General features: G+C 38.3%; 1 protein-coding gene across 2 annotated transcripts in view; it reads right to left on the bottom strand.

The window, feature by feature from the left end:
- Positions 1–390: 390 nt before the first annotated feature.
- The window catches only part of rasgef1ba (RasGEF domain family, member 1Ba), a 78,034-nt gene continuing 63,962 nt past the window's right edge, over positions 391–14,462 (bottom strand). For both annotated transcript variants that reach the window (XM_056250566.1, XM_056250567.1), the window contains 10 exons: positions 11,873–12,085; positions 11,640–11,714; positions 10,002–10,097; positions 9,474–9,576; positions 7,768–7,847; positions 5,971–6,066; positions 4,308–4,403; positions 3,937–4,060; positions 3,436–3,508; positions 391–1,915 (listed from right to left, as the gene is read on the bottom strand). In XM_056250566.1, coding sequence (XP_056106541.1) covers positions 1,891–1,915; positions 3,436–3,508; positions 3,937–4,060; positions 4,308–4,403; positions 5,971–6,066; positions 7,768–7,847; positions 9,474–9,576; positions 10,002–10,097; positions 11,640–11,714; positions 11,873–12,085 — 981 coding nt within the window. In that variant the 3' untranslated portion in view covers positions 391–1,890. The remainder of the gene's footprint in view (positions 1,916–3,435; positions 3,509–3,936; positions 4,061–4,307; positions 4,404–5,970; positions 6,067–7,767; positions 7,848–9,473; positions 9,577–10,001; positions 10,098–11,639; positions 11,715–11,872; positions 12,086–14,462) is intronic.

Below are 14,462 nucleotides of genomic sequence, written 5' to 3' on the forward strand. Positions count from 1 at the left end.
CACGACCGTTTTCAACTTTGAAATGAAAGGTTTCTTGAGCACCACATCATCATAACACAACTGAAGTAATGATGCTGAAAATGTTGGAGTAAAAATCACAGGAGTAAATAACATTTAAAAAATATTTAAAATAGTAAAGTTATTTCAAATTGTAGTAATATTCTCACAATATTGTTTTTGTACTGCATTTTGATCAAATAAATGCAGCCATAAGACTTCTTTCAAAAACATAAAGAGACTAATTTTAATAAACCTACAACTCATCCCTTCATAATCCTGTTCACTTAGCAAATATTTTTTATGACAATATTCCTGTTATTATTCCAATATACTGTTTCCAAACAAAATCATTAGACACGCACATAACAAAAAAAAAAAAAAAGACTCAAATAGCTTTATAGGCATTCTTTAATTCCTCTTTTTTCTTGTTCACTCCATACCACTACTCATGAGGTTCTATAATCTGCCCAAACAATCAAAATACATACCAATATACAGAGTGGAGAAAAAGACATGATATTTACATAGAAAAAAAGATGTATTTGTGGAAAGTTTCCAATAAGGGGGAAAAAAGGGTAGATTGACATCATCCGACACACAATAACTTCATAATGTGTGCTAGTACCGTCAAATCTTATTTTTTCCATACAAACTTTTATAAACATTATAAAATATTAGATAGGGCAATATCTGATTACTAAAAAACATGTACCTAGTACAAAATAACAAAGAATATAATAAAGTCTGTAAAAATCTTTAAAATATTTGAAAACAGTGAAGCAGGCAAAAACAGGACAACTACAGATATTTTTGAGGCCAATAAATAAAACCAAAAATAGAAAATATTAATATAATAACAGTAATGAAAACTAATACATCGTAGAAATGGACTCAAATCCCAACTACCACAGGTATGATAAACCTTCATGAATTTAACTCCTCCCTGATAAGAACAACACTGTCCCCTCTAGCCTAGTCTGTATGAAGTAGTTTTCCACTTCACCACCAGAGGACGACATAACACCATTCACCACTGACTACGGTCAACAGCACTTGGGAGAATTCTCTTACACACAGTGAGCTATCTGTCAATAAATATCACCTTCATTGTGTAAGAAACAGCATTACACCTGTAACACTGACAAACAAACACTGCTTTTCCTTCAACAGTAAACCATGACGACAATAAAAAGGATGGGGAGCATTATGCTGCAGAATCATCACAAAAGAGTTTACACAAGAAAAGAATTGACATCTTTATTCACAGAAACATCCAGTGCATTTGGCAACCCTCAGCGGGTTTGTCACGCACACATCAATGGTCACTCACAGAGGTTAAAGCAATGCATTACTCTCATCTCATGTGCATAAAAAAAACTGACAAACACAATATCAAAAAATAGTGACAACATAAATCTATACTTAAATTAATGCTTCAGGTACAATAAAAATATACAGTACTGGAACCCAGTACACATAATGCTGGTTTATATCATCATGTTTTTTTCTTCTTTTCCCCAACCTGTTCCAATTGAGTTTGCCAACCAGCAGCATACTCACAGAGTCAACAGACAAGAACGACAGCATAGATCGGAATTGGTTTGTAGTCAAGGGACATACCAAACACATTTCTCCTTCAGCTCAAGCCACGTTTTAAAAAGGGGGGGAAAGGAGTACAAAAGTCTGCACAAAGACATCAAAAAGCCGGCAATATCCAGTATGAAAGACAGAAAGAGAAGGGCCTTGCAAAAAGATGCTCCTCTTTCCAACATAAAAATGCACCGTTCAGCAAAACATGGATTGTCATCTCCCTTGAAAAACAGGGATACATCTCACTTTTGGAAGGGGCAAAAGGGGGACACAGCTTGGCTTGTCAGAGGGTTCACTTGATTACGTCCTGTTCAACAAAGATGACCTGCAAGAAATGAAACAAAATATTCATTTAACGAGTCAAATACAATGATTCAAAATGATCCATCTCCAAAATGAAAAAGCAAAAATACATAACGTTCAATGTATTTTACTTAAAGTCACAGCTAAACGGAGCAGACTAAAGGACTGAAAAAGGTTAAAAAAATTTTTAAAAAAGAGGAAATGTATGCTTATTCACAATAAGATCAATAACATGCATTTCGAAAACCGATTTTAGATTTCATGCCGACTTTAATTCCTATTACACGTTGTATAAAACCTTGAGTTTATATTACGAGCCCCTCATATCCGTTTTAGTATAAGCAGACGACTGAATGGACACGCTGTACAATATCTGCCCTGTGTTCTGATCCAAGTCCAGCACCCTACACTTGATACATCAAGTATAAACTGGTTTCAGACTAGCAATAAAAGACAACTTTCCCCTTTGGACATTCTTCTTCTGTCTACACATCAGCTGGATTGTCTTTTCTCTCTGCTCTGCCCTGTTTCCTGTCGGGCTACTATCCTCACTCCGAGACATTGAGTGTGGTGGAGCACGAACTGCTGATACAGACAGAATCTGGTGCTGTGACAGATCCTGTCGCAGTGGAAAGAAAAAAAACCCAGCCCACCATTAGCCTCTGCAATCACTTTCTTCCCTCTCTCTCTCTCTCTCTCTCCCCATCCCTCTTGAGCAGTAAAGCTATCAGGAAACGTGACTAAGCAAGAGCCAAGAGGTCTCACCCTTTCCAAGCACATATGTGTGTGTATCTATCACTGTGTGATCTTTGGCAAGTGTTAATGCAACATGTTTTGTCAGTTGATTGTTTATATATTGATTGAAATGAACGTGAGATCAAAAACAGATAATGAGCTTCTTTATAAAAACAAATTTTAAAAAAGTGCACTAAATATAAGATTAAGGTTACACAATGTAATTCCCAAAACACAGTTTAGTTTGAGTGTAATGTTCCAGTAAGGCAAACTACGCCTTAAAAAAAATCATGTAAAAGTAATGCAAAATGAGCTTAATTGAAGGTTTATAAATTTTTTCCCACTAATTAATTTCCATGACCATTTGTTATTATTGGATGAAATTTTTGTTTTTAAATCCTTAAATCAGAAAAGAACAGACTCAAAAGACTTATAAATCAGATATTACTTGGATTGCAAGCATTGCACACAAACTACCAATATTGAACCAACTAGATGAATGGCATAGCTAGATTAAATTATATTTATTACCGAAATTTCCATGACTTTTAGGATTTTATTAATATTTAATTTGATTATTTTTCAAGACATGGACAACACAAATTTAAATTCCCTGATATTTCTCTGACAGTGGGAAGCCTGTTAATTCAATATTTTGATTAGCAACTCAATTACTAATAGACAATGTCTATCAGCAAAAGTCACTGCTCTTCAGACAGTTCAGGAATAATCTCAACATCTGAATGCATTCACACCAGACACAAGGGAGTGTCAATCAACAGCCCTGATGAATCATATCATACACACCTGAGAGATTTCCATCTGTCTTTCTCCATGTTGTTCTCCGGTCCTTCACTTTCATATGATGCCAGATACAAAGCTGTTGACAGATCATTGAGATGAGACGAGTGTGTCAGCAACAGAAAACAAAGCCACCTGTTTTCATTCATGAGGAATGTTCTGAACTCATGTTACTCGGTTATTTAGCATGACGGCATTTTACACCTGAGGAAAATTATGACAAGCGCAGTTGTCTTTGTGTCTGGTATCTTGTGTGCTTATTTCGCAACTGTCATTAGAACAGGTTTATGACGTGAGAGGCAGATAATGAATGAGCAGAAGAGCTGTAGTTCAGACAGGAAGTCCAAGTTCACAGTAAACAAGTAAGGCAGAATGTAGAAATAATGTAAAATCAGCAATGTCTTCCCTCAATATTGTTAAGTGTCTAGGATTTTAGTAGATAATCTCCACTGAAACTTTAAAACACCACAAAAACTAGCATGGAAAAGCATCACATGACATCAGTACCATCTTCACTGAAGACTGGTGCGGTCAGGAGATACTGCAGAATCTTGCGGTCTCTGTCAAAAGGACACTCCACCTTCTTCCAAGTCATGAACTCCATCACTTGTTTGGCCAGCTCCCAGAATTTCTGCAGAACAGTCAAGATTGATTCTGTTAGAGATCATCACCTAAGTTTCGTGTGTAGCTACTGTCACACTGAATCGATGCCCTTGAAACTTCATTTCAACAGATGCAAACGTCAATGAACTACTGCTTCGGTTGCTGCGTGACAGTGTTTTCTCAACCATCCATTGTTATGCAGTAGCTGTGACGCCAGTTGTTTCCATGCATCATGTTAGCTTGCATGTGTCGCCAAGCCAAACAGAAAGTATTACCTCAAAATTGACATGTCCGTTGGGGAGCCTGTTGGTACATCCTTCATTGAGGAAGTAAATGTCTTTGATCAAGAGGCTGAAGAAAGGAACAACAATCTGTAAGGCAAAAAAGGAACATACGATTACACAACAGCTACGACTGACCAAAAACTTTAAAAAGAAACCTAAAAAAAAATCCAACCAAATCGAGCTGCCTCATTGGAGGCCATCTGAGGGTTATCGTCACAGTAAGACTGCATTAGGCAACAGTGTTTTACAACAGCCTCTAAAAGCCTACAAGGCAGCTACAACATGATAAACAAAGCTCTCTCTCTTCAAAACACAATAAAATAATCCGCAATTCAAGCTTTGATGCAGAAATATGCATTGGATGTGGAAAGAGCTGAAAAACTCAAATTCTGGGCACACTGAGCAAAAAATATCCAAGTAAAAATAAATACCATGGTTTAAATTTGTTGTACACCTGAAAATTACCATCAGTCCGAAGACAAGAAAATTGAAGTAAATACTTTTTTTTTTTTTAGAATATTACTACAGTACATTATTGCATTACATCATCCTCAAATTCTTTTACATGTTTATTTTTTGTTTTTGCATTTATTTTTTATGTCTTAAACCTAAACATCACACTAAAACTGAGAAATGAATAAACTAATAATGTCACTTACTAATTTTATTTAGCTTTTTCGTTTGTTTATTTATTTGAGTATAGTCCCATGTGACTAATTAACCCCAAATTCAAATTGAGCTTAAAATAAGTGTAATAACACTAGTGAACAAAACAATGGGTCAAAATACAAGCAGTCAAACACGTTGTGAGTTAAAGGCATTAATAGAACAGTAATGCATTCCTGGTTTAATTAGTTTACAGTGGAAATTCCTGCCCTGGAACATGCACATATTTTGTCCCTTGTATCTTTAAAGTAACAACACTAGCCAAAGTCTAAACACATCTGATTTTAGGGAAAAACAAGTGACATGGGCCACTGTGATGCAAAAAAGCTGAGCATTCCAGAGTTGCTCTGGAACATTCTGTCTCACTCACCACCTAAACCCACACAGCCAGCGAACATCTCCTCCCTAACCAGTCGAAGATACAAAACAAGCCTCACAAAGCTTAACAAAACAAACAACAAACAAATCCCCCAAAAATATATAAGAACACACAAAAAAGTTGTGCACTTTGACAAAGACATTAACAATGCGAACATCCTTTTGGCAGACTCATGCCGGATGGATTTTATTGCGTGAGTTTGCTCACAGAAAACACTGAAGAGCATCAGAACATTTTGTTAACTGGCCGACTGCCATGTTTTTAGAACAAAAATGGAGCATATTTTGCAGCGGAAACAGAATGTCCCATTTCACGCCTTGCCCTCAGCAAATCATCCACAAACAGTCCAACCATTATTACATAACTCTCGGGCAAAGAGGCCAAACTCAATTTACTGAAAATACAAAGCCTCTGGATTGGGGTCTGCATTTTCAAGATACTTTTTTTTTACTTGCATCTTTTACGTAATGAATACGATTTGATCATTATCCTCATTACGTTTGTTGTTAATATCAATACAACATATCACACACTTCAAACACTGTTTGAAAACACCGTTCCTACGACTTCTGTGAGAATGCGTCTGGAAGGAGAAATGAAGCGCATTACCTTCTCTCTGCTACTATGAGCAGTGATGGATCTCTGAGTGGCTCCACGCAGTGCTGTTCTGTAGTTGTAGAAATTGCTAGAGGGATCCATCTGGTGCTGAGAATAGAGGGAAAAAAACAGGTTTATGCACCAACCTCAGGACTTGGCCTGAAAAATGAAGATGTGGTTTCTACAAACTAAAGTTTCTAATGAGCCCTAAATCCATTTGGCATGGTTACGTCTTAGTAAGAACTACTGATTTAGGCAACATGAGTCACTGGTAACGCTTCCTTTTACAGTCCTGTTACCCATGTACATACTATGTACTTATTATAGTAATTACAATTACTGGGTAATTACTAGGTACTAACCCCGAACCTACCCCTAAACCTACCCCTAACCCATGTACTTACCTTATATTAGCCAGTACTTTCTAGGTAAGTACACGTAAGTACTGTACTGTAAAAGGAAGCGTTACCGAGTCACTCTAGTTACTATTCAGCATGGGACATTCTTTCATGGGAACCAAGTAAGATGATACATTTCATGCGCTTTCAAACGTCATTAAACTTTTTGCCTGAAGGAGAGAGGTTCACAAAGGTTCAGTCATCTTAAACCAGCAGTTTTAGTAGGTCCACTATGGTTCAAAGGAGTGGGGCCAGCAAGCATTTTTTTATGCTTTTGAAAGAAGTCTCTTACTCTCACCAAGGCTTCATTTAGTTGATCAAAAATACAGTAAAAACAGTAAAATTGTTAAATAATATTAAGCTATACAAGTTTAAATATTACTTGCAATATATTTTAAAATGTAATTTATTCCTGTGGTGGCGATTTTGAATTTCCAGCAGTCATTTCTCCTGTCTTTAGGGTCACGTGATCCCTCAGAAATCATAATAATATGCTGATTTGCTGCTCAAGAAAAAATTCTTATTATTATCAATGTTTTTTTTTTTTTTGTGGAAACTGATACTTAAAAGAAAAAGAAAAAAAAGAACAGCATTTATTCTAAATATATATTTTTTGTAGTATTTTAAATGTATTTACTGTTACTTTTGATAAATTTAATTCGTCCTTGCAGAATAATAGTATTGTTCTCTCAAGTAAGCAAACTTTTATTAGAGACTAGAGGTGAATATCTGCAGCTTTAACATTCAAAATTGTAATTCTACAGGGAAGGCAAGAGAGGCCATCTAAGCCTTTTATCCTACAATCCTCCATTGTCTGAGAGTAAAACAAAAGGAAAAGGTGTTGTGATACAGAGGCTGAACCTCCCTAAAGACTACACATACAGTCCCTATTTACACATCAAAATGCTGCAACCCACAAGGCGAGACTGAACCATGAGTAGGTGTGTGTGTTGCATACATAAATCATACATCAAGTTCAAGGCCTCTATAAAGATAAAGCAAGACCTAAACAAACCCTCTTTAGACAGTAAACACAGTGTGCAGATTCAAAATTAAAGCCTTAAAGGTCTCAACCCCTAAAATGTGGCCTAAAAAGCTTTGTAAACATTTGCACACCCACTCAGAGGGAGAATTGCCGTGCTTCAGAAAAATAATGATACAAAAGCAGCAATTCTCGCCCACTGGAGACTAAAATTAGCAAGAGTCCATATTGTCATGGGTTTGAGCATCATGCTTGCATGAGTCAAGGGGACAAGAGCCAGGGTTGAACACTTAATGTGCTTAGTGCCATGTCAGCACCGCGTTCAATCCCAACTCGATTCAATCCCACTCATGTTGTCCCCCACATATTCCCTCACTCCAGTGAGTCACACCCACCCACTACTGTAAACAGAAAAGATGAAAAACCTACCTCTAGTATATCAAATTTGGCAGTTTTGACTTTGCCCCAGGTCTTCTTGAGCCGTGACACGGGGCTCATGTTCATCCCGGCTGAAAGACACACAGAAACAGACACAGGTCAGCACACTGCAACACCTCGTTTCCTGTCAGAGGTGCAGTTTCTCTGTAGCAAATAGAGCAGTTAGGCCCATGAGCCCACATGAACAATGGCATTAGCAGAGCATCATTTCCCTCCGACAATAAGTTCAGCTTATAGTGTCGAGGGTCACGGTGGGCTTGTGCAGTCAGCACTAATGACCAGATGAGGTCAGAGTGTTGACTGGAAATCACTAGGGGTGGGTCAACCAATCAGATTTGTCTGTACTGACGACAGAATCATTTCTTACGAAGCCTTCCTTAAATGTTAAGGAACATTACTCGTTTTTGATGCTTTAAAATCAATGTGAAATTAAAATTCAACTTTACTTTCCTAATGCACATTCTTTAGCATTCAGTCCATTTTGGTATATATAATGTTCATATAAACAATTCCTGTTGCACTCTGAAATAAGTTTTGGGTCAGTAAGACTTTTTTTCAAAAAGTCTCCTATGCTCACCAAGGCTGTATTTATTTGATAATTACAGTGTTAAAAAAAGTGATATTGATAAATATTAGATATTTGTAGAACATATTCACATTTGTGAAAATCCATTTGTTTCAGATCTTTTCTTCTCCAAATACAACAGTTTTAAGCCTGAACAATATCAGCACTATCTATCCATCAACAGAAGAGCCATCTGAGACCTTAGTACCATTAACAATCTGTCTGTACAAACAGGTGTCAGACCCAGAGCTGCTCCGTCACACTAACACGATACTAGTGCGAATGATCTTTCAGTCCTAGCCACGCGCTGACACTCCATTCACATCACACAATGTACGTTGCCTCCAAAAAAACACTAGCAGGAGCGATCAACCTTTCCCATGACTTGTTTGTTCTCTTCCAGTGACTTTAATATCGGCCCTCCATCTCTAGGGAGAGAGGCTTGTGTAAGAGCCCTGGCCCACAGGCTCGTCTCCTGGGAATGACCAGGGAAAGGACAGCTGGTTCCACTCCCTCCCTCCCACAATCCCCTCCTCAATGAGTCCGTCCCTCTCTCAGTCTATTGGATTGGTCAGCACTGACCATCTGCCTGAAGGATGCCGCTCCCTCGTTCCAGCTCTCACTCACACAAGCTGAACAGCTGCCTCCTCTCATGGCCCTCTCCACTCCTGCTCCCCTACCCATAGTGCCTCAGGCACATGCAGCTAATCATTATTTTGATATAATTATTATTGATAATAAAAGCATGCATCATATATTATTAGAAATCGAACAAATATACAAATGTTTGGAATATATTTGATATAATATATATATAGCTATATTATAATATAGCTAAAGATTATGTGTAGATTTTCCAAACAATGATCAGATAAGATACAGTAAAGGTTGAAATGTATTATCTAAACCTTGACGCACAGCTAAAGAAGACTCTCTGCACCACTCCACAAACACAAATAAACTGATAAAGTGTTTGCAGAGTCTATAAGAGACGTGTTAAGCATACAAGAGCAAGGATTAGAAAAGCAAACCAAATCCTGCCAAAACAGCAAACTGTATTATCCAAACAGATTTGTGGGGAACAAGAGAGCTTTCTGTAGCAAAGTGTTGCAAGGGACAGCAAAATACTTACTAATGATGGCCATGAGCGAGTTGAAGTTGCCAATGTTGAAGCATTCTCGTGCCACGTCGATGAAGAACTCAATGACTCGAGCCCGATGTTTCTTCTTTACAGGCTGCATAAGAAAAAACAGCAATTTATGACCATCAAAAAAGGGATATTTATAACTTCTGATTCAAAGATCACTAAATACTAAATACTTCAGAGCCTTTCATGATACATTTAAAAGATTGGGGTCGTTAAGATTTTTTAATGTTTTTGAAAGCCTCTTAAGCTAACCAAGGCAGCATTTATTTTATCAAAAAATACTACTAAAAACTGTGAAATATTACAATTTGAAATCATTTTTTATATAACTGGGTTTTTTTATGAATAGAAAGAACATGAATTTTCGGACCCCAAAAGTTTGAAAGGTAGTGTATGTTTTCTATAAAGCCTATATTTAAAATCACATGAGAATCACTAATTGTGCAACACAACTAACTACTGTACAGAAATTTAAGTTGCTAGGTGAGTCATAGCATAAGATCAGATAATTACCATGCAGATCTCCGTCGCCACCAGGTAGCTGAGCCTGTTGAACCACTCCACATAAGCCTCCAGGTTACTTGCTTTTTTGTGATCACTAAAGCATCTCTGCAAGAATCAAAATTTCAAAAGATCAGTATCACTATAATAATTACACTGAGGCTTGAGCTTATGCTGCGTTCCAGACAGGTTTTTGAGCACGTAAATCACGACTTCAAACTGCGACAAGCCAGTCACGCCAAACTACCTGAGCGCAAGGAATTGTGGTAGCTAGATGTAAACAAACCATTGCTGTTTTGTATGGTTTCGCGGGCTATGTGACGTCAGAGCTCGTAACTGGGAGTACATCGATCTAGTACGAGTTCACGGGTGGGAAGTCACGGGTTTGACTGCCGTTCCAGTGCACTTTCACGGGTATAAGGTTGGGAAAACACGGGTTACAGGTTGCCTGGAACGCGGCATTAGTCAAGTGCTTAATTTAGAACATCGCGCCACAATGTTTTCTAGTTTTTTTTTTTTTTTTTAAAGACACCATCTTGGTTATCTGCCATTATCTGTGTTTTTAATTGATCGGTATGAGCCAATTTCATGTTTTTTTTTTAACCAAGTAGTTAAATATATAAAATATCTATGATGGAGAGACCTTGAAGTTGTCTTCCATCACTGTTTTAACTGTGTTCTTAATATTCCTATGCATTTTATAATATTTACGTGGGGTTTGCGGGTTTACATTTCCTGTTTTAGCTGAGTGGGCGTTCATTTAAGCTATTAATAGGAAATATTTGTCAAAATGTATGTGTTGATTTTATCTGTCCTATTTTTGACTTGTTTTATTTATTGACTTAATCATCTTGTGTATTTATTTTTTTCAATATCAATGCATACAGATTTTATCCTAAATTCTGAACTGCAGGAATTTTGACAGGCATTTAAAGAGTTCATCATTTGTGAAATATCGCTCTTGAAGTGATCTCACAGAACTCTGAATGCTGGGATATGCGATTCCTACATTCCCAACCCAAGAAACAAAGGCCTCTGAGATGACTGATGATCTCCAACAATGCATTCAATCAGAGAGTTCGAGCTATTATCCGTTTAAGGGAATGTATGCAGACGCTCTGTCTGAAAGCTCGGGTCACTCTAACCCTTCATTCCTCACATTCCTACAGTCGGACTGTGCCGTCCGTCCCACAATGCACAATCTACCCTACTCTACCTTTGATGGACAACATCAGAGAGCCAGTGCACAAGGACCCTCTGGAGAGACGACGACCAAAACAAAAGAGACAATCGCACCAGTGACGCCTTGACACGAGCTGCTGCCTAGCAGCCAGGCGGCAATGGGCATTACGAGGCAGGGCTAAGCAAACTTTTGGCGGGTTATTGTGAGAAACCAGTTGCTAGGCTTTGGCCACAAAAGGACACTGTGAGGAACGTGAGGAGGGAAACTTGGACAATGACAGATTAGACAAGGAATGTGCTGTGAACGCTGTGTGAAAAAGGTGACACGGCGTTGAACCCGAGAGTTAACGTAAACATTGTGCGTATTGATTTGTCCAAGTTGGATATTTGCTGTAGTGAGCGAAAGACATTTGCGTTGAATGTATTTTTAGTTAACCTTGCTGACCATAAACAGGATGGGACTGTTACCTTGTCGTTATCAAGAGGGTCTTTCTGAACAAATGCCTGAACAAACTCCTCTGGTCCAATGTAGCTCAGTCTTTCCTGAAAAATAAAGATGATGTCAATGTATCATTTGCAGTAAGTCCAAATGGTAGCCTTGAAAATAACTACACGGATTATTGATTTTGTAAATTAATCCATCCAAACCCACAGTGAGGTGAGGAATGTAAGGTCATGTAAACAGAGGAAGTTCCTCTCACCAGTTCAATGTGTGTGAGTTGTTGTGCCAGGGTAAAGGGGTCATTGCAGATGGTCAGAATGTCTCTCTGGATAGACTGAGGTTTGGTCTTCAGAACAGTTAGTCTGTCGGTCACAGACGAGTTGATCTTGGCCAGGGCCTCCTCATACTGACTCAGTGTGGTGAGCTTACGGATCAGCGTTTGTGTCATCTGTTGCACCGATTTACGATAGAGCTGAAGAGAGACAGGAAACAGAAATCGTGGATTTCATTACAACCATGCTTTTATTGACCAGAATTATCTGCTAATCATTCATTTGAAAAGATTGACAGCTAAATGTGTCCTGCACTGATAAGAAAGCTGAGGGAATACACAGAGTATTTGCCCTGCAAACATCTAATGGATTTTCAGGCGTATAATGGTGGAAAAAAAGCCCTTTCCTCTTGATTGGTCAGCAATGACGGTGGTTCGGCTTACATGGTCTATCGTTCCAAGATAGGGTCTTGAGTATGTTACATAAACAGTTAATGGAAGATTACGAAACAGCAGCACTTCATTCATGTCCTTCAAAGGTTCACAAGAGCCCCGCATGCCTCCCATTCCCCCTCGTAACACAAGATGAGGTTGAGTTATCTAATAACAAGAGCCTGACACAGTTCTGGACTTCTGTTGCATAATAAGAGGACAGCAGCGGTCATGCCCTGTTGCTCAACATCAGTCAGGCAAAAATGTACATCCTCTGCCTGCTCGACAACCAGTGGTCTTTAAGAAGTAGGTGTCAAAAACACACCGTGGTTTTTCTTACAATAATTCACGATTTTTTTCCAGCTAATGAACGATAAAAAATTTGACAGCCATATTGCCCGTTGGTGTGGGCGCTAATGTAGTAATCGTTATAATTATCATTCTTGGTGTGAACGGTCCTTAAAGGTTTTCCTGATTGAGTGCATGATGTACAAAACATCTGTTGTTTCTGTCAGGCTTCTGTACTCGTTTCTGACACATTGAAAATAAAAAGTGGCCGATTAATCTGCTGTGCAGGAGGTCAGTGGCACATAAATCCATTTGACTCAACATTTGAGAACAACCTGCATTCTTGTGCACTCCAGCACATTGTGTAGATGCAAGAATATTGATGATTTGAGAGAGAGAGAGAGAGAGAGAGAGAGAGAGAGAGAGAGAGAGAGAGAGAGAGAGAGAGAGAGAGAGAGAGAGACCTTGCAGCACTTTAAAGAATCACAGAGAGTCTTTAATAATTCCCTCTCCAAGGTCCACCATGTTGACACAGAGGAAAGGAAGATTATTTTTAGCAGGAGTTCTTGGGGATAACTGCTTGACATTTTAATGCAGCAAATCAGACAACTTACTTGTTGTGAAAAAATTAGAAAGCTGCTTGTGTCCTGCCTCCACATTTTTAACCCTGGCACGAGTGTGCGACAGCCGTACAGACAAATTGGCATGGACACACCACACCCAGGTCAAGGGGAAAAGCTCTCCATTACTTGCCCAATAAACAGAATTTGTGCAAAATGTGTCCAAATGTGCACCAAACGCTTGGATCTGCAATTGTGCAACTGCGCCCTGCCTTTCCTATACAGACGACCACATGCATAATGGCGAACTAAGCAGACAAGAAGCCTGAAGACCAAACTGCGGTCTGGACACAGATGTTACAACATCTATTCTCAGCTCCCGCACCGAAAGCAAGAGATCTGCGATGCAATTGCCAGTAAAAACACGGAAAACAGCAGGTCAACAAACTGCTGGCAAACTCATCAGGACCGATGAGGTCCAGAAGAGGTCAAAACATAAAAGGCCTAACTGGAAACCACTACATAGTGATCTTGTTATGATGGGCTGTGAGCACTGGAGAGTACATTTGAAAATACACCACATTTTGTCTCATATATTATTATAAATACACCTATTGTCTATTGTGTGGCTGCTGTGAATCCCCCGTCAATGTAGAGTCAGTGCTCTACTGTAACAGACTCTCATTACCCCACGATTCACATACGAGTACATGCCGTACACATGAAGGGGAAAAACACAGGGACTGAATTACATAATACAGACAGCATATTGATGGTCTGAACAAATGCATTCTTCACGCTTTGAGACGCTCTTCTCATGCAGATACACATCTAAACAGATTCAATTTGTCTCGCCTACGTAGTAGATGTAAAGATCAAAGAGACTTTGATGAGTTTTGAAACAAAATAATGTAACCATTTCATTTCATCATTATGGGTCAGTGACATGTAAAACTACATAAGGGTAAAATATATACTTTAAATATATTGCTCTTGTATTCATGTTGGTTTCATGTTTTTTTTTTACTTGTTACATTTTAGAAAAGTTTCAATTTAAATGAGGTTGTGTAAAGGTTCTTTCATCCTTTAATGAGGCTGTTTTACTGACCATTGTCTCATTTCAACGTTTTTGATAGAAAAATAAACTTAATTCGTCATATAAGAGGTGTGTTCAGGTTATTGTATGGATGAATTGGGTTATAATGAATTTTTAAATAAAATAGGTCAATTACATCATTGACCCTTATGCAGTTATAGCTTTCCATGTTATCTTTTGAGTGTACAGTACATGCAGTCTT

The sequence above is a fragment of the Rhinichthys klamathensis genome, unplaced genomic scaffold (genome assembly GCF_029890125.1).
Source record: "Rhinichthys klamathensis goyatoka isolate OS25496 unplaced genomic scaffold, OSU_Roscu_1.1 h1tg000071l_1, whole genome shotgun sequence".
Lineage (NCBI taxonomy): Eukaryota > Metazoa > Chordata > Actinopteri > Cypriniformes > Leuciscidae > Rhinichthys > Rhinichthys klamathensis.